The sequence below is a fragment of the Strix uralensis genome, chromosome 32, assembly GCF_047716275.1.
Source record: "Strix uralensis isolate ZFMK-TIS-50842 chromosome 32, bStrUra1, whole genome shotgun sequence".
Lineage (NCBI taxonomy): Eukaryota > Metazoa > Chordata > Aves > Strigiformes > Strigidae > Strix > Strix uralensis.
Window position 1 is genome coordinate 2,160,468 of NC_134003.1, and position 25,084 is coordinate 2,185,551.

Sequence of the window (25,084 nt, forward strand, 5' to 3'; positions counted from 1 at the left end):
CACAGGAGCAGTGGTGGATCCGGATGCCACAGGAGCAGCAGTGGATCCAGTTGCCATGGGAGCAGCGGTGGATCTGGGTGCCACGGCAGCAGTGGCGGATCCTGTCATGGAAAGCCACAGGATTGCCAGCAGCAAATTTATCAAGTATCCTCAAAGATGAAGTGATCAGGACATTATCTGCACGTTACACACCTGCATGTCCTTGATCTCGTGCCGAGTTCAGCAAGCTTTTCACGTCTCCTAGCAATCTTCAAAGAAAATGTCTCCTCTCCCTCCCCTGGCAAGTCCTGTACCTCTGGTGAGCTTATCTGTGGGTGCTAAAATAAACTGTGTACATTCATGCTGGCACGTTTTTTTCTGTATCAGTCTGTGACTATATACGAGCCATTACAAGTCAGAGTTCACGAGAGTTTTGTGTTCATGATTTTTCTTTCACCTTGTATTTTGTATCACACAGTACAAGACACCCTGTGCTTGTTTGACAGCCCTGCCCAGACACAGGCAATAGTTGTAGGCATTGCCACACTCTCCCCTATGGAATCCAAAGGAAAAGAGAGAGAATAAATATTTTTAAATGCTGACATTTTAGGAGGCCATCTCAGGCTTCTGCAGTGCAGGCAGCTCTCCTCCACACCGCCTTCCCACAGAGCTGGAGACCCAAAACCCCCCACCAAGACCCCATGGGCTGCCTTGCACAAGCCCTCAGGGCTGGCTAGAGGCACAACCATGGGGCAAAAATAGTCCTGTGAGCAAAGGCACCTGTGATGGGACAGAAATGCATTTTTTTGCCCTCTGGCCCCAAGGCACCATCCTTGGGGCAGTATCTCCACATGCTTGCAACAAGCCCCCAGTAAGCCTTTCTAGAAACCCTCTGCCCAGCACTTCAAGAGCCCTAGGTCAAGCCAGGGGCATTGCAAGACACTAACGTTACACAATGAACTGATAAATTTCTTCTGGGCTTGTAATTGAAATGAATTATGTAATTTATGGGTCTGGTATTGCCATTCATGAAATCAATGTTGCCCTGATAAGATTATTCTTGAGTGTGTCACAATGATCAGAAATATCTGGCATTGTTGAAAAGGGTGCAGACAGCAGCTGACTCCCTGAACAGGCTGCCTGCTTTCAGTGTAGGAATCATTTGAAAAAGCTGGTTGTGTGAGTCTGGCATTTGCCTTAAGCCCCGCCCCCCCCCCCCCCCCCCCCCCCCCATTGCAAACCCCATTTTCAAGGCATGTTAAGGAGGAGAGCCACAAAATCTAGAGGTGCCCAGGACTGCTGGCTGGGTGCTGCTGATCTTTAACAAACTCAGAACAATTCAAGCATGAGGAACTGAATACAGCAAAATGTTGAGAGCCAAAAATCACTTTGAGTCTGTTTTCACAGAGAGTATTTACCATATGCCGTCTGATGCCAGAACAAAACACAATTAAACAGATCCAACCTGAGTACAGTTTGCCCTGACACTGTTCTAGTTCATAATAACGATTAAGCAATACAAAAGAAGCATTTAGGTTGCGTACCTCATTCATTAACCTTGTCCTGCCCACCCGCCTTTCCAAAAATCCTCCGTGTTTTGGTAACAGCAAATGTGTCAGATGTTTTTCAGGTCGTGGGAACCACTCAGGACTTGCAGGGCCTTAACGAAGGTTCAGACACCTGCGTTCAAAGCTGGAGCTCACGAGAGGCTGGAGAGGCACCTCGGTGCCTGGCAGCTTGTTTAGTTTTCCAGCCCGAAGGATGCCAGGTCTCTCAAACAGCATCAGCAAAGGCAGGATGGGTCTAAGTCTCCATCTCACTGTGGCCAGCGCCTGGGAATAACATAAAAACTTAATCAGCATGGAGAAAGAAAAATAAAAACCAGGAAAGGTGGACCAAAAATACCAAATGTTTGAGCATCTTTGTGGGCAAGTAAAATATTTTTCAGCCAGTGTTTTCCAAGCACCTTTGCACTGACAAAATCATAGCAGTTGCCTATTTTACCTATCAATACTGATTTTAGTCTTTTATTTGCTGCTTGCTGAAGTACTGAAATGTCTTCCACAAGTAGTGGCAGAAAAGTGCAAAATAAGATCCGTGGTTCTAAGCACTTCCTACCCCACACAGCAAAAGTACAGGGAGTACCTGAAATTATTGCTGGTGATCAGTTCTCACTGCAAACGTGGTACCTGGCCTAGCCTGAAGGCTCGTGTGGGTCTGTGCATCCATCCAAACAACACTCAGATTTGTTGGCCAATTACAAGCTAATTGGGGAGCAGGGAAAAGTGCTCTAAAAAGGATGTTCCTCCAAGTTTGAAGAAAGTCCCTGGAGTCTGCCAGCTCCCTGCAACGTGGCAGCCACCACAGGCCACCTTGCATCACCAAAGGCAGCACCCATGGGAGCCCTCCTCTTCCACGTGGCAGCACCGAAGCCACTCACAACCTGGGAAAAAACCACCTGCCACTCTGGAATTACTCATGCGCTGAAAGTTAACCACATAATTATTTACCTCGCTAATCCTGGATCACTACCTAGAGCAGGTCTTCCCCCTTCCAAAAATAAGAATCTTAACTGCTTTTAGTCCTTCTCATAACAGCAGGAAACTTTCGACCAACAAGAAAGTTTTACAGGGGCTGTCTTTTCTCTCTCTTCTCGGCTCCACAATATTTCAGTTGGTTTTAAGAGCAATGAGCCAACAGTGGTACCAGTGAAATTGCTGCTAAGGAAGAGTTGTCTACCATGCCAAAGGCATTATTGGTACTTAGAGGCAGATCTCTGGGTTTATGGGCATTTGCAGGACTAGAGCACCTCAAGGTATTTTAAAAGGATGGTGTGATTTAAGTATACGACATAATTCCCCCCCTAAATGCAAAGCACTCCCCAGCTGTGACCAACACCAAAAACAAACTGGCAAAGCTGTGGAAACCGGGGCCACCCACACTATTCCCCCATTGGAGCTAAGCCCAGGTAGAGCTGGCAATTAAATATTTCTGCAGCACAGGAAAGATGACCGATAACAAAAGGTGATACCCGGCGTGGATGGGTTGAGTCACACAAGCAACCTGAAGAGTGGGGAGGCAAAAAAAAAACCAACCCATCAACAAATTAAATGAACAAGCAGACCTCTGCGACAGGGAGGTGCTTCGTTTCCAGATGGGGTGTGCAGAGAGGGTATAAAAGCACTCCTGTCCCAGAAAGCCTCATTCCCTCCTTGCCCCTTGGCTGCACGAGCACCTCAGGTAAGAGCAGCGATGCTGCACAACTCTGGGGCTCAGCACAGCATTCAAAACTCTCTGGGAGGTGGATGGGTTTGGAGAGGACTGAGCCCCACACCTTGTACTGGGCTGGGGTTTGCTCTGCGGATGCTTGTGAGCAGGGAAGTGGGGTGAGGAGGTAGCACAGCGGATGCTGAAAGAGCAGAGATTTGGACTTGAAGGGAGGCTCTGGGGTGTTGCTCTTCTCCCTCTGGGAGCAAGATGGCTCTGCTTTGGAAAGCCAGCCATGGTCAACCTGCCCAGCTGCTCTGGATGCTCCCAGCACCTCTGGTTATGGCTTTGGTGGGACAATCTCATGGGTTGTATCAAAAGCTGGTGCAAGGTTTAAAGATGATCATAGGATCCGGCTAAGACTGGATAAATTCAGATTTCTCTTCCCTGGGAGAGCAGAAGCAAGAAGGGGAAGCTCCTGACAGTTCCTCTCTCCCCACAGGTCACCCCAAAAACACGACGATGTGCTCCCGCCAGGACAGGGACCAGTGTCACAGCCAGGAGCGCTACACCCGCCATACTGGCTGTCACAGCTCCGGTGGTGGTGGCGGCTGTCACAGCTCCGGTGGTGGTGGTGGCGGCTGTCACAGCTCCGGTGGTGGCGGCTGTCACAGCTCCGGTGGTGGCGGTGGCGGCTGTCACAGCTCCGGTGGCAGCGGTGGTGGCTGCCACAGCTCCGGCGGTGGTGGATGCCACGGGAAGCCACAGGTCCAGTGCCAGCAGCCGCAGCAGCAGCAGCAGCAGCAGCAGGTCCACCAGCTGCCCTCGCAGAAGCTGAAGTGATGGGGTGTCCCACATGCCCGGCTCCAGCAGCAAAGGCCACGCATGGACCAGCTCCATCCTGCCTCCCCAAAGCTTTGCAAGCCCCGGGGCTGCCCGGCTGCACACCCTCTCCTCTGCCCTCTGGGACCATCGCTCCCTGGGGAAGGGGCATCACTTGGGGTTCCCTGCTGCCTCCTCCTGACACACCAGGCTGTGCTTTGGCCCCATGCGGTGCTCATTAGATAATAAAGCATTACGTTCCTGAGACCTCTCTTGTGTTGGTGTTTCCTTAAACATCTCATCCTTGTTCTATATGCACGCTGTAGGGACACAGATGGGTGGAGAGGAATATAGAGTCTATACAGTTACTAGCAGGTCATATATCTTAACCAGGGGAAGTTACCTCGAGAAAGCGCCCAGCCCTTCAACACATGTGCACCGGGGGACCATTTAGTGTTGTATTTAAGGGAGAATATTGCAGTGTAAAACAGTGCAATTGAATGCAGTGAAGTCTTTAATTCCTGTCTTTTCTGAAGCTTGTCGTGCACGAGCCAACAGCAGATGAACTCAGCAGATATCTGCCTCCCCGAGCCGGACTAAGGGATGCAAAGAGTCAAGGGAAGAGCTGGCACAGAGAGAAGCCAAATCCATCTCCCTGCACAGGCAGGACCTGGCAGAGGTGCTGCTGGAAAGGCAGGGAGGAGACCAGGGATGGGGTTTTGCAGCTGGGAGCAGCCTGGCCCGGAGTGTTACAACCCTGTGCAAAGGCTGAGGGAGGGGAGCTGGGTGGTGCAACCACGTCCTGCTGCCAACCCCACGCATCCCAAGAAAACCCTAGAAGTGATTACTAGTCATATGTGTTGAGGTTCATTTCCTTTGCCTCTTAGGTTTTTGACTGTTTAAAGATTTTTTTTTTCCTGCAACCACAATAAAAAAGGACAGAGGCATCTCTGCTTCCATTTTGATGTGGTCTCTGCTTTTAACTGAAAGCTGAACTAATAACATCTGAGAGGCCGGGGACTGCAGGAAAAACACCAGCCCTTACGAAACTTGGGACAGAGTTGGTTACACTGAAAATACTCGTATGTCCTTTCTCATTGAATGAATGAGATCATCACCTGAAAAGCAAATCAGCATTAAACTCTCCTGTGCAGAACATCACCTCTGACCTGGGCAAGACACAACTGCTACTAATATCCTCCAGAAAAGGCAAAACCAGATTGCACAAGACTCATGCACAGAAATGCATTTGTCCTCGAAACTTTAGTCACTGGTTATTATTTTGGGTGGTAGGAGGGGTGCACATGGCAATAGCAAGAAGCCCTGTGGACGTTGTGCTCAGCCTGCGCAGGAATCGGTCCCTTCTGTGCATGCACACACTTGCTCCAACAGCCACGTGGATTTTGCCTGCAGCACACACAGCTCTGAGTGGGTGTCTACCCAGTTCCTCTGCTAATTACAAGTGCAGCCACCAGTTTCTATATGAAGTTTTATGACATCAGTGGCAGTCAGCACAGTAAATGCCAGCCGCATTGCGTGCTGGGTGAGCCACGGGTCTGCAAGGCCAGAGGAGAGCTTTGCAATCCTCCCCACCACTGACCCCTTGGATAAGACAGACGGCCACTGCCACCAGCTGGGAGGCTTGTAATGGGCAGTTCCAGTAGCCAAAATGTCAGATGTGAGCAGCGTGAGCCACTCGTGCCCTGGGGACACCTGAACCCCGGGGGGAGGTTTTATCCCATTGTCACATCCCCCTCTGCTCAAGCTGGGCCACGTGCAGGACACAGGGAACCCAGGGCCAGCTCAACCCCTTGCCAGCAGGACTTTGTCTGAAGGCAGACGAGCTACCCAACAGCTTCCAGGAGAAGCAGGAAGGAGCTAATTTTCAGTGTCACCAGTGGTGCCGACCCTAACGAAATAGCACTAATTGACATGTGTCTTGGGAAAGACATTGTTTTTCAGCTCAGTCCAAGCCCCGGTGCTATCCCCTCCTCTCTCAGAGAGCTGCCAGAGCATTTATCTTTGGCAACAAGGTGGATCTTCATGTCTGTGTGGCTCCCAACATTATCTTCGATGTCTCAGACTTTTTCTTGCCTTTATCCCATAAATAAGGAGCTGTGGTCTCTAGAGGTCAATGTACTCTGTGGTGTGATGAAGTGCTGGGCAGCACAGGGCTGTGCAGAAGGACCATCTCTGAAGCTCTGGCTTTGCTTCAGAAGACAGACCAATGAAGCCGGCAGCACCAGATGTGTCTTTTAACTCCTCAGTCTTCATTTCTTGATCTTTGTCATTAAGATGATGGAAATAGTTACTCTTTGTCAACGAAGCAGTCAGGGACCTTGCTCAGATATATGTGAACATAGCAGGACCTTCAAAGATTTCGGTGGTCCCCAAGACTCTCTCCTGGCTGCTCAGGTGCCTTTTGGGGGAAACTCACACCCTTTAGGTCAAGGAGAGAAGCTATGACAACCCTGCCGAAGACCTGGGACCCTTCTCTAGAGGAAGCCCAGGAGGAATTTGTCCTTGTTCTGCTGACTGTCCCCATGGCCGTGGCAGCTCTTTTGAATGAGGCATCTAAGGGAGAAGAGAGAACAATTTTCCACTCCTTTTTACCTGGATTATTTCTGACTTTATCTGGTGCCGGCTCAATAGCAGGGATTAGAGTCTGAGAGCAGAGCCTCATGGGATGGGGTTATAATTATGCCTGGACTTAATTTAACAAACCAAACCCCAAACAGATGAGCCTTTGGAAACCCAGGCACCACGGGTTTCCCTATTAAGGGCAGGTGAGGCTGGCAATTAGATGTGGCACAGGAAACCGATAAAAAGGAATGATATCCATCATGGATGAGTCAGGCAAGAGATGTAAACAGAGGGCGGTTTGATGGGGATTGGGTATTAAATTAATAGATCACTATGACAGGGAGCTGTCTCATTTCCGGGAAAGGGATCCGAGATCTCTATAAAACTGCTCCTGTCCTGGAGATCTTCATTCCCTCCTCTTGCTTTCCTCTCAAGCTCAGGTAAGTCCGGCAGCATGGATGGATATTCCTTCTCTGGGGACTTGTTTTCCAGCAAGGGATGCAGAGCACGGGTTTAACGCAAACCCTGGTGCTGGGGTGGGGGGATGCTCGCAGCGTGGGGGGATGCTCACAGGGTGGGGGGATGCATGGAGGGACAAGAGGACCTGTCTTGTGACTAGGCCACGCTGCTCTGCTACTGCTAGCCAATGAAATCCTCCATCGGTGGACGCAGGGCACTGCTCCAGACCTGGGGGTTCTCCCTGGATCCTGCACAGCAGTTCTGGGGATGGGATTGCAAATGGAGCAGGCACAGGGACCCCAAGATCAGGGCACTGGGGCAATTGGGGCGGTGGGACATGCTGCACCCCCTGACAGCTCCTCTCTCCCCACAGGTCACCCCAAAAACACGACGATGTGCTCCCGCCAGGACAGGGACCAGTGTCACAGCCAGGAGCGCTACACCCGCCATACTGGCTGTCACAGCTCCGGTGGTGGTGGTGGCTGTCACAGCTCCGGTGGTGGTGGCGGCTGTCACAGCTCCGGTGGTGGCGGTGGCGGCTGTCACAGCTCCGGTGGTGGCGGTGGCGGCTGTCACAGCTCCGGTGGCAGCGGTGGTGGCTGCCACAGCTCCGGCGGTGGTGGATGCCACGGGAAGCCACAGGTCCAGTGCCAGCAGCCGCAGCAGCAGCAGCAGCAGCAGCAGGTCCACCAGCTGCCCTCGCAGAAGCTGAAGTGATGGGGTGTCCCACATGCCCGGCTCCAGCAGCAAAGGCCACGCATGGACCAGCTCCATCCTGCCTCCCCAAAGCTTTGCAAGCCCCGGGGCTGCCCGGCTGCACACCCTCTCCTCTGCCCTCTGGGACCATCGCTCCCTGGGGAAGGGGCATCACTTGGGGTTCCCTGCTGCCTCCTCCTGACGCACCAGGCTGTGCTTTGGCCCCATGAGGTGCCCATAAGACAATAAAGCATTACATTCCTGAGACCTCTCTTGTGTTGACGCTTCCTTAAACTCCTAATCCTTATTTTCCATTTGTGCTATAGGGACGCAGCTGGGTTTCTGAACCCTCATGATGCTCCAGTCACTGGCCACAGTCAGTGTGGATCATTCCTGGGTGCCCACCAGCTCCAGTCTCCTCTGTCAGCCAGGACCGACAGGTCCCAGGTGATGGGGAAAACCCAAAAACATCTCCCCATCCCACAGCGTGGCCTCTCTGGGCCCTACACCCAGGTGTGCTGCTGGTTGTGGGTATCCCTGGTGCCCTCAGACCCCCAAAACTTTGCATTCCTGCCCCATCCCCTTGGGGCTTCCACACCACAACAACTTTTTTACACAGCTTTGAGCAACCTCCTACGCGGGGAGATTGCTGGTGATCACCGGGTGGTTCACAAAAATCAAGCAGGCATCATGTTGTACAGTTTTTATTGCTTTTTTATGGTCTTATAACCATTTATGTAAGAAGGAGAAAAATAAGCCCCCCCCCCCAAAATTCTGTTTGGATATTTACAGTGCAGAAACATCACAGTTAAGACGGCTGATGTATGAACCCCTTCAGACAGGCACCAGCTGAAAGACTGGATCCTGCACTCATTAGCTTGAGAGGAATAAACTACAGTATACTACGTGTAGTAAAGTGGTCGTAAAGTGAAACCTTGTCAGAAGCTACATATCTTCCCTGACTTGCCTAAAACCTGCAAATGGGGATATAAATATTACAGACCTGATAACTATCTGCAATAATTTTTTCCAGTGAAACTCAGGGTTTCTACCATCCCCTCCTTGCTATTAAAACAGCCTTGTTTTATTGGGTTATATACCAGGAGCAATGATTGAACTGAGCATGGCCAAGGAAAGCAGTCCTGTTTCCTCATCCTCTGGCCTTCTACATTGTTGGTAGTATTTCTTTGCACAGCTCTGTGCAGGTTGATTACGCAAAGACATAGGTAAAAGCTTTCCATAAAATAAAAAAATGAGGGCTGGGCTTCCCTTTTTTTAATGGAAAAGAAACCCAGCATGCTGCCCCAGCTGCGTTTATTAGACTGAAACATCCTCGTCAGTGCTGGTGCATTTTTGCCGCCCCCCCCCCAAAACCCATGGGAATTTCGCTGTTGACTTCAAATGAGCTGGAGATTAACTCCCAACCACAGACCTTTAATTTTCCCTGAAGAATTGCCACTCTATTCATTATTGCTCTACAGCCTGAGTCAACTAATTGCACGGTTCATTTCAGTCCTATTGACTGGTGATTTTTCACTTTCTACCCATTACAAGCAAAAGGAGCTCATGGAGGAAGGGGGTGATATGTCAGCCGTTGCTCTGCCATTGTGTTTATGAGAAGAAAACAGCAAACCTGCCCCCACCCACCACCCCCTTCTCCAGCCTTCAAAGATGCATTTGCAAAGCACCCCAAAGAGACACCCGTGGAGCATCGGGACAAAACAAGAGACCCAGGGTTATTTTTGCCTCATGGAGGTAATACATGGAGCAGGGCACGGTCTTCACATCTCCCCTGCCACGGGTGCGAGGACAAATGTTGCCTGCACCGGAGGAACAGAGAGAGCCCGAAAGGTGATCATACTGTGCCCACACGTTGCTGGTGCCTCTGTCCTTCGCCCATGGGGCAATTCAGGGATCCTACAGGAAAGGGAAGAAAACCCATGGGGGAGTTCACCCACGACCACCCCAAAGCCCTGCTGAGGCTGGCATCCCTCCCCGCCAGCCCCCGTTTCTCCACCACCCACCCTGCAATATTTCTGCTTTGCACTAAGCTTGTGCCCGATAATCTTGTGCAATTTTATTGGAGTTATTAGAGCTGATTAAATACTCTCTGAGTCCCCGTGGAGCTGGAGCTCAGCTTCTGGCTCCATCCCATCCTCCCCGATAGATTGGGCTTGCTGGGACAACCGCAAGGGTTTATCAGGCAGACCTGGGGAGCCATGCACCACGTTGGGGTGACACCAGTCCCAAGGAAGGATCTGTCCCTGCCTAACAAGGCAATGCAAATGCTGCCCGGGAGGTTCACCTGCTTGCTGCACTCCCTGAGCTATCCCTTACCTCCTCGTCTCTGTGCCCCAGGACCAGCGGCAGCCACCCTTCAGTACACACAGGGTTTGGCAGAGCCCCTCTCCTTCTTGTTCATGGGCTCGGTGTCCGAATCCGGCAGGCTGGTGATGTATCTGTACTTGCTGGTGGACGACCTCTGGGAGGACAGGAGCCCATCAGACCTTCCCAAAGGGGCAAGGTGGTGAAGTGAGGGCTGGGCCCCCTTATTATAAGGACAATGCAACACAAAGGATAGTCCCAGCAGGCAGTGGAGGCTGCACAGGGTCCAATGCTAAGGTTTCATAGTGTGGTATCACACTTGGATTTGACCAGGGAGGAAATGGAGGCACAGTGGCATCAAGGACCCTTTCGTCACCCTCAACCTCCCCTTCCCTGCAGGAAAATGGGGACAGTGGGACGGGAGGGGTGCACAGGACCTTTGCTGCCTTGCAATACAAACCCAAGGAAATAGCCCACGATGCTCAACCCCAGGAATATCAAAGATCAGAGAGATCCAGTTCCAACCCTGGATGTGGGGTGAGTGTTGCAAGACCCTTCATCACCCCTGACCACCCCTAAATATCAGCCCAGCACCTTTCCCATCCATCTTCGCACCCTCGAGTCCATACAGTTACCTTGACAGGAGCAAACTCCTGCTGGATCAGCTTCTTGAACTCACTTCTGCTGAACGACTCAGATTTCTTCCCCTTCCTGGCATTGCCCTGGTAACTCTCCATCATGTCAGTGATGGCTTTAATGAGCTTAGACATGTCTCCAGTCCTGGAGAGGAGCAAAACACAGCAAGGTGGCAGGGGCAGCTCTGCCCTCAGGAAAACCCCCACGTTCCCTTCCAGTACCTCAAAACATATTCAGTTCAGTTTCAGCCTTTCTAAATTTCTTTGCCAGAGGTAAAAAGAAACCTCCCTTTGCTGGATGCTGAGAGCTGGACTGCTCACCACCCTGACTACTTTCACCTTAATTCACTTCATTTCTCCACTTTCCCACTCCCTGCTTAAATTAAAAGGACGAAGCTCCCTGTAGCAATCTCAGACACTTGTCGGGTTGAATGAATCAGCTCTTGCAGCTGAGGAAGGTGCCGTGTCTACACACCCGCCGCGCTCGGGGCTGGGTAGAGGGAGTCCGGGCAGCTAATCCTGTGCTTGTGTCTTTAGTCCCTGCTGCCCTGAGCCCTGCTGGGAAGGACTGGTTGCAAAATGACCCTGAGAACATAAAAGCTCATTTCAAGTACAAAAAGAAACGGCGGAGACTCACCCTGCTCACCTGCATCAACCAGCCGACGGGCGCAGATCGGACTGGTGGGAGCAGCTCTGTGCAAGCTCCTTGCAGGCTGCTGAGGAGTGGGTGGAGGGTGAGGATTTCTTCCGGTCAGTCCTGTTCTCTGGCTGCCTCTCCGCGTTGCTGCACTTCCCAGGGAGCCTCCCTCATTATCCTTCCCTTGGGAGGATGTTTACCAGCACACCTGGGAAAGGTGTATGTAGGTCAGCGTGCAGCTCTGCTCTCCGCAGGCGGTGCTCAGGGACTCGAGCGAGGAGCACAGAGTTTTGCACAGGGCTTTGTACAGGAGACATCTCCTCGGATTAAAAAAAAATATATATATATAACCAGAGGGTCTCTTCAGATATAAAGGTTTGCATTTAGCTTCCTCCAAAAGGGTTTTTTTTCCCTTTACAGCCAAGGTGATTTGTGAGTTCGTGGGGCTTTGCAATGTTGAAGCTTAGAAAATGTCATAGACAAAAAAACTTCCTGCAGAAAAGGTGACTTTAATTTTTGAGGCTGTCCCACATGTCTCGTGTGGGCTGTCACTGGGCACAGACTGCGTTCACATTTGCCCAGCTCGGACCACGGCAGCAGAGCTGTGGTTTCTTCTGTAAGAAAGGGGAAAGAGCACTGAGCTGCTTTTCAAACAGGGCAGCCTGCTCCCAGGAGTGACAGCGTGGGGATGCCTGGTGACACCAGCCCCGGGTGGCCGTGGCCAACAGGGTTATGAGCTCCCTCATGTGGGAGAGTCACTTACTACACATCTCGGTGGGACAGGGACAGCCACCGCCCGGCCCAGCAGCGTGGCCTTGGTGCCAGGCTGTATTTCAACTGCGATGGAGCAAACGAAGCTGCGCACGGGGCCAGGCTGCATTTTGATGCCGATGGAGCAAACGAAGCTGTGCACAGGGCCGGGCTGCATTTCAGCCCCAATGGAGCACGTCAAGCCCTCCATGGGGCCAGGCTGCCCCAGGGCTCCTGGCAGAAGAACCAGGACAGGGGCTGTGGGGCTGCCGCAGCGAGGCAGCCAAGGCAGGACGCCTGGCTCTTGGCCGATTCTCTGTGTGGTCTCAGAGAAGTCAATGACCCCAGGTTTGCTCATCTGGAAAGGGGGTGTAACAAGCCCTCCCTGCTATGAAGGGTGTGCCAGCTATCATTAAGGGCTCAGGCACCGTCCCAAGATTGCCAGATACGGTACGAAGCCAGATGAGATCATGCTCTGCATCAGCCTTCCCAGGCAGCGTTTGCAGGGCCGGGTTCCCAGCAGCGTGTTTGGGAGAGGAGGGGTTGCTGGAGCCAACCTGTGCCTCCCACGTACCACTGCTGACACCGCCAGCGCGGCACAAGACATCTCTGCAATTAAGTGGGTTGTAAATGAGATGCAGACCATGGTCTAGAGCTAAATTTTACCCTGGCACAGTGAGGCAAGAGGCAGCAAGTCACTGCAGGTCCTCTGCAGCAAGGGCTGCCTGGCACACAGATGCTTTCAGTGGAAGCCAGGTCAGCCCAGGGGCTGCTCTCGCAGCTTATTATCCCCTGGAGCTGGAGCTTTTGGGAGAGCCCCAGCCCTGAGGGACACACTTCAGGGGTTTATTTGGGGTGGCCAAGCAGCTGGGCACAGACAGCAGCACAATTTATTCTGCAACCTTTTGGGGTACAGCTTTGCCATCTTGCTTAGCACAAACCCCACAGGAAGACTGACATCCCCACGATGTCTCTCCCATGAATCAGGGCACCCGCTGCTCCTGGCCATGCCCTTGATGGAGATGCAGGCAAAGGAGTGTTTTCTCATGGGCTGGAGTCATGTCAATGGCCAAGTGCTCAGGGTTTAGGGCTTTATGTTGGCAGGTCCCTATCTCTGTACAAACACTCTTAGAATAACATCTCTCTGCCACGGGGACGGCACATGCCCAGGTGTGGGAAGGACCCCAGGACCGGGGATGTGGGGGGTGGCCAGGCACAGCGGTGTAGAAGCCACTGCACCAGGCAGGAAGCACTTGCGGAGAAGGATGGGAGGGCAACACATGGCAATGGCACCTACAACCACTGTACTCCTCCCTCCACCACTGCCGCCCCGATTAGCACATGTCCGCCCGGGGAATGAGGGGAATTAGGAGGAAAATTGCTCTGAATCACTCTGAGCCAGTTCCTTCCGCTGGCTACTCCCTCTGAGCCTGCTGCCACCACGGTGCCATCCCGCGGCAGCACGTCGCCATCCACAGCAGCGTCAGACTGGCTTTGCTGAGCTCTGGGCCTGGCTTTGCCCATGACGGCAGGTCGGCTCCTGGCCACAGGCCTCACCGGCACTCCAGGACCGACCAGTTTCACCCCACTGTGGCTCATTCCTATCAGCGTGTCTAGACTGATAACGAATGCGACGCGCGTGGTGCATCGAAGTCCCCAATTGCCACAGCGCTGGGCATTGCCCAACCCTTCCTGTGTCAGCCACAGGCCTGCTGACCCCAAGCGGAAGGGTCTGGGGGGGTGAAGGGGGTCTGCAGCAAGTGGAGGAGGTCAAGAGTGTGCAGAGGGGGTCCATGGTGGGCAGGGGGACTGAGCAGGATGGGTATGCTGGGGCTGGGCTGGGTCCCAGCTGGGAGGCACAGCTCAGCCACAGCTGGATCACATCCCCTTGTTGCAGAGTCGTTCATAAAACCCAGCCTTGGAGGTTTCAGCCCCTTTTATCCAGCTTGGGAGCCCTGGAAGGGGGTCAGCAGTGTGAGGAGCTGGTGGGACCACCCCAAGGCCATTTTGATGGGATAGAACAGGGTGACATAGTCCTTAGGCAGGGCCTAGGCTGGGATCCCTGGCAGGGTACAAGTGCAAGCTGATGACATTGCACCTCACCTGGGTAAAGCTCAGGGAGAGGGATGTGGGGTATAACCCCCCCAGACAGGGAAAGGAGGAGGATTTAGCATTTATCTGTACCCAGCATTTACTTGCTGCTTTGAGCTGTACCCTGGAGGAACCACCATGCTTCTCCCTTCTCCTGCTCCCCGTAAGACACGGGTAAGGAGAACTGATGTGGTAGTGTTGAGAAAGAAGGGAGCCTTTACCAGCAAAACGATGTGATGGCTTGAGCAAGAAGGGTGTGAGAGAGGAGTTTTGGGTGTTTGCAAATTGGTGCATGTCCTCACGGTGCCAGCTTAGCCCAAAAATTCTGCTTTTTTTATGACACATAAATCAGAATATTCCTGCTTATTGCAGGCAGTGCTGGTGGTGTAGGAATAGGAGATGTGGTGAGTAGGGGGTCATAGGATGGGGCTCTGCCTGCGATCGATGGGCTCGGCCACTGTGTCCCTGGGGTGCAATCCTGGGGAACTGGCCAGGCCCACGGGTTCCCCAAGTTGCCCTGGGGCCAGTGACCGCCCCAGCAGCCTTTGTGGAACATGCCACGAGGTGGCAGCAGGAGCCTGGCCCTCAGCTTACAGAGGCTGAATCCTGCCTTATAATCTGGGGGTGAAGTCAGGTGGGGCTGGGGGCTGCCCCCCTCCTGTTCCGTGGTGCTGGAACAGCAAAGCTGGAGAAACCCAGTTGCCATCCTCATCCCCGAATGGGCAGCACAGCTGTGGGCACAGCGCAGGTGGGGTGCAGCCAACACCTTCTTGCTTACGTTGTTTTGGGGTCTCTGTTCAGGAGCTGTGAGCTCTGTTGGGGTGAAAGGATGCATACGGATCTGGGGACCCCTCTGCGATTACAGGAGGCCCCAGTGATCACCTCTGCTTGGTCACAGCCGCGTCCTGGTGCTGTTGTGCTCAGGGTGTGTGGTGGCTTGTTCTTTGCCACCTCCGGTGCGATGGTCCAACAGCCCCAGTGGGTGACACAACAGGAGTCCCGCACCCCGGGTTTCAGGGGACTGTGAAGTCCCGCGGTGTTGGCAAATATCCTGTTGCATCAGCACCAGGAGCTTCGAGGCTGGTTCCTGCCTGGATGCTGGGGGAAGGTCCCAGGGTGGTTTGTGGGTGCTCCCAGCACCCAGATTTGTGTGCGAGGCTCCTCTGCTGCAGAGAACAGAAGGGCTGACCACCCTCAGCAGGTGCTGAGCTCCTGAAAAGCTGATCTGCTGCAAATGGGACCTGAGCAACTGTTGTCCTGAAAGCTGGGTGTGTCCCTATGGGCCAGCCCTGGGGACAGCTCGGTTCTTCTGCCCAGGCAGGGTGGTGGCAATGAACCAGCTCCACACTCTCCCTTGGGTGTGGGGCTCTTACCTGCTCCAGAAACCCTAAAGTGCTGTAGGATGGGGTGCATGATCCGTTTTGGGGTGTGGGATTGAGTGTTGGGTGCAGGATTTGGCTTCAAAGGGGACCTGCCACCCTGTGCAGGCTCAGGCAGAGCTGAGCGGACTCTGGTCCCTGCAGCAGATTTTGTCCTGTGAGAAGGTGATTGATGCTTCAGATGTCAAAACTGACTCCAAAGGAAGCTGAAGCAACCTGGCCAGCGGCGGTGAAGCAAACTTGTGGCACTCTTGTGTTAACCAGGGGCTTGCTTCAGTGCTGCCAGTTTGGGGAAGTTTGTGGCAGGTTCCTTCACAGAACAGGGTGATTTCAGGGCTTTGACTCACCCTTAGGAAATCACAACTGTTCCTTTTTCTCCCCCTCTAAAAGACATTTGCAAATCAGTAGCCAGGCTCTGGGCATGCACTGCTCAGCAGCATCAGAGGCGTTTCCAGCCACCCACTCTGGAAAGCAGCTATTAATAACGGACACCTCAGGGCAAACTCAGGATGCTCTGAGTGAGAGGTTTGGGTTCTCGATTCTCATCCACACAAAACCCAGTGGCTGGACCTTGTTGCGGGCTGTAACACTAAAACTAAACACTTCCAGTCCCATGCCGGGGCTCTGCAGAGCAAAAGTGCCCTAAAAAAGGTGCTGCTCCAGAAAAGAGTTCTCATTCACCCCCATTCTTCCTTCCAGCTCTCGCCTACCACCACAGCTCAGTCCTAGGAGACATGTAGAGTGTTTTCAGGCCAAAACAGGCTTTTTTTTCTAGTTGAAAATGCAAAGACCTGTCAAATTATACCACCTTCCCTGACCTGTGGAGCACATTATAATATAAGGAGTATTGTGAGCACCCGCTGCAATTGAACCCTGCTCTCCCCAGGCATCCACCTCACCTCTGAGAACCTGTAGCCTGTCTCCAAGGTGGATCTGCCTAGTTTAAAGCCACGCTGGGAGAGAGCAAGGTGCAGGACTTGCCTCGAGGAAAACCCACGCGGACACACAGAAGAGCTTTGACAGCCTCAGGGCAAATCTTTATTTGGCAGCAAAACCATCAAACTTGAAGGAAGGAAAGGAGGGAGGTGGGTGGAGAGGGATGGAGGGGAGAAAAACAGGGGCTGCAGCGCTGCCTTCGGCTGGGGACCACAGCCCGCCTCAGTGGTGGTGTTGGTGCTGGTGTTTGTGCTGGTGTTGCTGCTGGTCCTCAACTTCGTGGAGGTGTTCGTGGGTGGCGATGGTCACACGGATGATCAGCAACATCGCCTCGCAGAAGCTGATCTGCGCGTCCTTGTTGATATCAAGGTCCTTCATGATTTCATCGATGGTGGCCTTGTTCTTCACGTGCTGCAAAGGAAGGGACAGGGTGAGGGCAAAGTCCTGTCCATCACAGCTTGAACCTTTCCCCGGCCTCGCTGGGACCCTCACAGATGCCAGGTCCCCAGTAGCTGGGTGCTATGAGTGGTTCCATCCCTGTGTTGTTGTCACCCATTGCTTTGGGTACAACAATGATTCACCCGTGGCAATAAAGCAATCGGAGAGCAACAGGCCAGCATCACTGCAGGGACACCACGCGGTGCGGAGACCGATGCAGGCAGCAGCGTTACGTCAGCCACAAACTTCTCCCTTAGCATGTTGGATTAAAAACACTTCACCTTCCGCTTTAGCAAAGTGAATTACAAAAAAAATTGTTTTTTTGGCTGATATTTCTGACTTCATAGCTCCTAGATGGCAAAGGAACTCTTGGGCAATGCGATACTGATTTTTGCAGATAAGGCGATGAGGGTAAATACCTGGCTGTGGGTTCACCCAGACCTGTGTGGGTTTCCTTCAGCTGTCTATATGGAGCATGTTTGGAAAGTGGCAATAGGACAGTGTTGGGGCAGGAGAGCAGAGTGGGAAGGGGGTGAATTCAGATGCTGGAGAAATTCAGGCAATGGGGTCCCACCCCACTCCCTCCCCATGTAGGCCATGAGAAACCCTGTGTTGACTCCACTCACCTTCAGGTAGTTTGCAAGCTGCTTCTCAATCAGGAGCTTCAGCTCCTTCCTGGTCAGGGTGTCTTTGTCCCCCTCCTGTCTCGAGTACTGGTGGAAGACATCAATGATGACATCCATGGCCTTCTCCAGCTCGGAGAGCGGTTCCTGGGTCTGGGAGGTCTGGAAGAGAAACAATTACACTGAATAATGTCAGAAGCCACAAGAGATGGGAAGTCTGATGTAAACCAGAGAGGCTCCGGTACAGCCACCTGCTTCACACCAGATGAGGATGCAGCCTGGTTTTTTGTTCAGTCATTCTTTTTGGGGGGATAAATTTGAGCTGTTAGTTTTGAGTTTTCTCTTCTGCAAGCCAAAGGAGACCAAAGGGGGTTGCAGCCTTTGTCTGCTTCTGCTCTGGGATGTACAACTACAGATAATAGCTGAGCTGATTTCCCCCCTCCATGTGCCTTCTGTAAGTCAGGTGCTGTTGGAGCGAGGCTCCAAAATAGCTGACACTGCAAAAACCTCTGTAGAGATACAGGGTGTGAGATCTGATGTCCAGGACCCCCTTCAGTGGTCAGCCTGTGCTGTGGGGAACCTCTTCCAGGAGGAGACATCTCGCCTTGTGGTTTGTGCTCGGATGAGCCTGAATGGAGATAATTATCCTCTGCCAACATCTGATGGCAGCTCACACGGCAAGGAGAGGCTCCCCAAGGGTCCTTGTACCTCTGATGGCCCAACCGACACCTGGAAAAGAGCACGGAGACCTTAAATGCCCATGTCATCATCAGACTTGCCTTGCTCATCTTGACAAAGTAGCGAGATCCCCTCAGGCTGGAGTGGGGCTGGTCCTGAGCACGGCACCTCTTATAGCCTGGCCATCCGCCTGTGCCACTCCACCGGTTGTGAAATGTCTCTGTTTCATCCAATTCCAGTCCATCTTCATGACATACTTGTGCATTGCTTAAGGCTCTGGGGTAGTTCCTTAAAAGGGGTCTCTGTGGCTTTTCCCGCAAGGTCAGTGTCATGTACTCTGGCAGGGAGGTGGCCAGGGCATGGCCATGTCCCCGCAGCTGGGTCCCCTTTATCCCCTCCACCTGGCTATTGGGGCTGCAATTCTCCATCATCTCCCAACAGAAGTCCATTCCCTGTGACTTCTTCAATTCCACCTGGTTTACTCTCCTCCACAGGGGTGTCTTTCCATGCCATGAGGCAAACGAGACACACATCATCATGCCTGCTCTTCTCCAATGAGCCACCACTGCTTGGCCCCGCAGCATCCCCATCCCTGCAGACCTGGCGCATACAAGCACCACGTGGTCCTGTGCACCCAAAAGCATCCCACTGTCCCTGGGATGTCATGGGACAGCATGGCCAGGGTTGTCCATGTGACATGGGGACAGGGATGGAGCTGGTGCTGAGGGCAGTGCCCCAGCACTGGGGGACCATCCCCTGCCTGCAGCAAACAGCTCTTTATGAAAGACAAATAATACGGGGTGGGGCTCCAGGAACTTCATTTCATCTCCTCAGGTTAGCAGCAGCCTGTGCCAAGGGTGGTTTCTCCCCACCCAAGGTATGCTCTGAGCTGTGGAGACCAGGTGTGGCTGAAAGGTGTATTTTTACTTTAGGACTGTGTCCTCACTTTGTGTGTTGTTGCTTCTCAGTGTTGCAGAGACCCAGCGCAGGCGCTTTGGCTCAGAGCAGCTAAGACCAGGAGCAAAACGAGATTTTCCAGTGCTTCTTCATTAAAACGCTCTGTCTGCTGGTTCAGCTGACTCGTTTTGGGGTTTGTTTAACCTGCTGAACATGATACTAATCTCAGACACAAAGTGGAGGCCAAAATGGGGCCATGGACAGGCCCGGGGCGAGCTCCAGGAGCTCCAGATGAGCTGACACGGGGCAGCACCATGCAGGGAACTGCTGGGGGATGCGGCCCCAGTCCACCCGGACCCCAGATCCTCACTGGGGGGGTGCTCTGCATTTCACAACAGGAGGGCTTTGATGCACCAAACAGCTGGAGAAGGGCCAGGGCGTTACACAACAGGGTGTCAGGGACCATCCGCTCAGTTGCAGAATTTTGTAGCAATTTCAGGAAACCATACTTTTGGTCATTTTATCACCCTGGAGGTGGGGAAGAGCAAGGATGGGTTACAGGGTGTGGGTGGGCCAGCAGTTTCTGAAGAGGGGTGGTGGCTAGACCCTCAGATGTGCCCACCAGGCAGCAGGGATGAGACCCCAGGTACCTGTTTTTTTAATGCCAATGCAGTCACTAAGGTGACCAGGGAGCCTGGGTATTGCTCAGGGTCACCAAAACATGTCCGAGCACAACTTTTTGCCTGGCTCTGCAGGTGTCCTTGCAGGGGGACCCTCCCTGTCCAGCCGTGCCCGTAAGCCATGCCAAAGTGGCTGCAGCAAGCGGCAATCCTGGTCCCAAGGCCACCGGGGTTGAGCCAACATCTGCTTGCTGGAGATGCAGAGGCTAAGGAGCGGGAAACAGGTGGCTCGCAAGCAGCCCAGTAGCCATGGCAAGCAGAAGATCTGCTTCAAGGTGACTGGGGTTGGTTGTGCTCTGAGGACCTGAGCCCTGGCAGAGCACCCCATGCTTGACAATGGTTGCAAAACTCTTTCAAAATCCACATTTACAGGCAAGGGGCTGGCTGATGCAGGAAGAGGGCATGGCAGGGTTTGTCACTATGTGGTTTGTTGTGTTTCACAGCAGGTTTTAGCCCAGGATCAGGATAGGACATATGTTGTGGTTGCTAGATGTGGTTTTAGCTTGGGGAAGCCAGGGGATGCACTCTGAGCCCTGGCTTCTGAGCACCCTTGGGCGTTATCAGACCAGCGATGCTCTAGCTGTGACCTGGCGTGAGCAGCCACCACCAGAGCTGGGGCGGCCTGGAGGTTTTCCCACCCTAGAGCTGCAGGGGAAAGGATGTCCCAGACCTTTAGCTCGAGCCAAAAAACATTCACATGTCTCTCAGTCATATCAAACAGCTACAAACTCAGCTGCTTAGCAGGCACCGCCTTGGTCCAGACCAAAGTGTGCCAAGAGCCAGGCACGGCATAACTGCTGCAGGGTGCTGGACCCTCTCCAAGCCCTCCTGGAGCTCTGGCAGGTTGCAGGGCTGGATCTGGCCATTGCACTTGCCCTTCCTGCCTGTGCTGCAACGTGCAAAGTGTTGCTCTTTCTTATGCTGGGGCAGATGCTTGCTCAGGCCCATGTGGTCGTTGTACCTGAGCATTCAGTGAAGGAAAGAGCTGGATTACAGTGTATTTAGTACCCAGAAAATGTTTGCTGGTGCTGCAAGACATCTCCCAGATGGCTCAGTCAAGTACAAGATCCTTGTGCCCTGCTGGAGCTTGTCAGGGTTTTGGTGAGAATATTTTACTGGTGGAAAACTCTGAGATGGAAACCATCCGGGCGTTCCATCTTGGCTGGGTAACAAGTGATTCAGCAGGGTTAGGAGGGAGCACTCTGGGTGACTTGTCTGTGTGGGAAAACTCTGAAACTTGAGATTTCATTGGGATTTAGGGAGAAAATTTTAAATCTCAGAATTTCCCACGGACTAGAAGTTATATATACAGATAGTAACTTCTGTGTATATTTTTTTCCTAAGAGCACCCTGGCTTGTTCTTGTGGTAAAGGCTGTGTTCTGTTGGGAACTGCTGTTGTCATGGATATTAATGCATTTTTCCTGCTCATGGGTGATTCTGCATCCAGACGATGCACTTGGCACCACCAAGGGGAAAAAGCTGGGTGAGGATGGGCAAAACAGGAGGATTTTCCCCAAGCTAGGCTGTCTCTGCTCTCCCTGTCTATACAGAAAACTTCCTCTGCCAGGAGAAAAACCTCTAACACAACTACTATATGTTGCAGCTGATGGTTAAAACCCTTGCAGAGCTCAGGCAGTGTTTTGCACTGGTCTTCTGGTCATTAATACCCTCCTAGCCCATAAATCCAGCCCTTGTGGCTTGGACCAGTCACTGAGCAACACAGCTCTCGCCCTCTCACATCTCGATCGTAAGTCTCTACCTTGACAGGTTTTTGGGGTGCCTCATTTAGGCAAGCCCCTATCCCCCAGCTCCAACAGGACCATGCATTTGCTGCAGCTGGCGCCCACCCTCCCCGTCCATGAGGTGGATGCAAAAGGGAGTGCTGAGATAGGAAGGACTCAGTGAACTTCAAGTGATGCTTTATTGTCTCACAAGCACGAGTGATTCAAGCAGGCAGAAAACAGCCAGAGCCCAATTCCTATAAGCAACCTCTCCTGAGTTTTTCATGGGCCGTGCGCTGAGACTCAATCCTTGTCTGGTGTACAGCGGTCATCCTTGTGGATGATGCGATGGGCATCATCGGCCACGTTAGCCAAGACGATGGTGAACTCCTCAAAAGTCAGGTCTTTGTCCTTATTTAAGTCTGTCTCTTTGAAGAGCTTCTCCATGTATTTGGGGTTGTTCCTGCCCTGAAATTGGGGGACAGGACATGTGTTAGCCTTCCCCCTCCCTGGGCTGCACACCCACTGGTGGAAACCGAGTCAGCTTTATTCTTGTATGCCCTGGGAAGTGTTTGGAAGCTGCAGGATCACTGTGACCCTTTCCTACCTTGCAGTTAACCCCTAGTTAAAATCCCAGATAGGCAGGCTCTTGTCCTAAGCCCCTTTGGGCAGTGGCAGGAGGGATGAGCACACGTGGTCTCACAGCACATGGACAAGCTGGGTCTGAGCACAGAAACACACTCTGTGGACCACAGCCATGGTGGGGACTGCACCCTATTCCCCCGGGACCATACCTAGAGACAACCTCAGCCACATCCCCCCCACAACCCCCCCAAGGAGAGCATCCCTCCAGGGAGCACAACACAGCTCCTGTGGCACTCACGCAAGCTTTCAGGAAGGTCGGTGCCTGCTCAGTCAGCAGCGTCTTGAAGTCATTGAAGTTGAGGTAGTCGAGCTCGCCCTCCCGGATGCTATAACGGTGGTAGACATCCACAATGGTTTTCAGGGCCATCTCCAGTGTGCAGTTTCCGGGGAACTGCTGAGTCTCGTGATGGGCGGTTGTGGGCTGGGTCCTTACAGACATGGCTGAGCTCTTGAGGTAATGCAGAAACTGTGGGGGGAAACCTCAAAGCCATGAGATGCATCAAAAATCAGGCACCCCATGCCATGCTCTTGGCCCTCACCCAGGCACCCCAAGGGGCTTGAGCTGCACCTCCCCAGCCTAGCAGCAGATCTGCACCAGGAGACTTATCTCGCCAGGGCTGAGCAGTGCCCAGCGTGCCCAGGGGCAGTCGGCAGCTCCTCGGCGCTGAGCAGGTAATAGGTGGTTTTAGGAATATTGCAGTTTTACAGCATCACCCAACTGCCTCCAATTTTAGCTTCACCTAAGAAGCAGCTTGTTCTTACTGACCTGGAGGCATTTGTCAGGCAAGTCAGACAAACCCATCAGGTTGTAGCTGCGTTATCTCTACCTACCCACGGACAGCAAGGATGACTTCTAGGCAGGGAGCACCGTTCAGGGACGGGCTCCACTGCAGCCTCTGCCTGACCTCCTCCTCCATCTGTGAGTCTCCCTCCTCTTTGGGCTACAAACCTTTTTCACCACAGACACCACAGAGACCCTGCTCTCTGCAGGGTGCCACCATGCAGGTGACACCCCCAAAGGTCTCTCTCCTTGCCAGTGGAAACAGTTCCACCTCCGGTAAAGATGGCACAGAAATGCCATTAAATTATACTGGTCTTTTTGTAGCCAAAACCAGCCTCCTACCCTGCCCCAAGTAGAAAGCATCACCCTGGAATAAAACAGGCATGGCATCTTCAAAATAACTTCTCCCTCATCTTATTTCCTGCAAGAACCATTGCAGTGTTACTTACCCTTTTCTCCAAGGAGGGTTTGCAGCGGATGGGTCTGTTGAAGTGATCCAAGAGCCTGGGTAGCCCTTTTATAGATGTCTGAGATCCTCTTTCATCAGAGATGGTGACACACCTGCTGCAAGCAACAGCTTGAGTTAGCATTTCCCGCACCTGGAAATTGCAAGGTGGGAACTTCTGAACCCCTCCCGGTCTCATACCTCCGCACATAGTTCCTGGTTGCACCCACCGGGCTTTGGAAATGCTGTCCTTCCACCCCGCCGTCACCTCTGACAGGGCTGAGCCGCTCGTGTGCACGGCAAAGAATGGGAAAAACACTGGACGTACCGCCACACCTCAACGTGAGCATAAACGGCAGAACTTGACAAAACTTTGCAAGTTTTGCAACGTGCTGAAAATTTTGCACGCTCTCATGCCGGTGTAGAAGAAAGATGGGTTGTTTGAGAGAGACACGGATAACTTTGTCCCTTGGTTGTTTTTAATGTGATCTCTCTGCTTTCTACTATATTAACTGGTTGGACACTAGCAAAGGCGAAGGCAGCATCTGCCTTTTAATAAATTGTTTTCCACAGTATTGTCCATTACTTTCTATTTTGACACCACTTGTACCAGACCTTTCCTCTTGCTCCAGAAACTTTGTGGAGGAAACTGGGCGTAAAACACGAAGAAAATTTGAGATCAGTGTCTTTACCGGTTGGAGCATTAACTAGCAAGTGTTTTGCAACTGTCACCTCTGTGCCACCCATCTTGCGTTAGCAGAACAGGTACTAGAAGAATTAAGAGATTATCAAAAGATGTAAAAATAAGACACTAGATTCCAGGAAGAGGGTAGGTGCAGAAAAACAAAAGGGTAACCATTCCTGTTTGAGGATGCTTCTTGCATATCCTGAGGGCAGTATCAAGAACTGTTGCATGAGTTTTATTCTGGTATCCCTGACTCATTTTATTGCTTTTTTTGTTTTCCTGCTCTACTCATTAGTGACTGACAACAATCCAAAACTACATCCTCATTCCCCAGCTAGCCTTGCGAAGCATGGGCCAAGCCCGGGTTTTGCCCTGTGCACTTGTACAGTCCCCACGCAGACACACCTGTGGGCTCTGAATTCCCGTCTTTCCCGGACGTGTTCCCCAAAACATGCAGGGGAGGCAGCCTGGGATGTCCAGCCCCGCAAGGATGGTGACGCCCAACTGACACCCACGTGCAGGACAGTGAATAATACTGTTTCTGGGGGACAAGGGCTGCTCCCCAATGGCAAAATTGTGTAGCCAGAGAGTGATCGGCTGTGTCACCGAGTGCAAATAACCACACCATAGCCCCATGCTTCCTTTCGCAGCTTGGTTTCACGTGGGACACACTTCTGGTTTCAGCTGATACTGGGAATGTTGGGGTGTCCTAAGCCTGGGAGTTTTCCACTCAGTGCACAGTCACTGGCAGGTACGGGAGCTCTTTTCTGCTCATGTATCTGCTCCCCAGGAGCCTGCGGTGGATTTCAAGTGTGCTGTGACCTGTCAGGTTGTTGCCCCATACTAGCAAAACCACTCAACTTTATTGTGTAGAGTTAACACCAGCTTTCCAGAGCCCCTCAGCCTCATCCTGTGTTGTGTCAGGGCTTGCAAGATAAGCGCTGGTTGCTTTGCGGGTTTGCACGCACCCCCAGGATGCTGCACCCCCAGG

The 25,084-nt window shown here is 52.6% G+C and overlaps 2 protein-coding genes across 2 annotated transcripts; both read right to left on the bottom strand.

Moving 5' to 3' along the window:
- Positions 1-16,574: 16,574 nt before the first annotated feature.
- Positions 16,575-18,461, bottom strand: LOC141936445 (protein MRP-126-like). The gene is made up of 3 exons (XM_074853394.1): positions 18,340-18,461; positions 17,564-17,722; positions 16,575-16,910 (listed from the first exon to the last, which is right to left on the bottom strand). The coding sequence occupies exons 1-3, from the start codon at positions 18,346-18,348 to the stop codon at positions 16,722-16,724; spliced, it is 357 nt and encodes a 118-aa protein (XP_074709495.1). The 5' UTR covers positions 18,349-18,461; the 3' UTR covers positions 16,575-16,721.
- Positions 18,462-21,779: 3,318 nt separating this feature from the next.
- Positions 21,780-24,155, bottom strand: LOC141936388 (uncharacterized). The gene is made up of 6 exons (XM_074853297.1): positions 24,101-24,155; positions 23,995-24,057; positions 23,639-23,726; positions 23,413-23,524; positions 22,421-22,648; positions 21,780-22,005 (listed from the first exon to the last, which is right to left on the bottom strand). The coding sequence occupies exons 1-6, from the start codon at positions 24,153-24,155 to the stop codon at positions 21,841-21,843; spliced, it is 711 nt and encodes a 236-aa protein (XP_074709398.1). The 3' UTR covers positions 21,780-21,840.
- Positions 24,156-25,084: the final 929 nt, after the last annotated feature.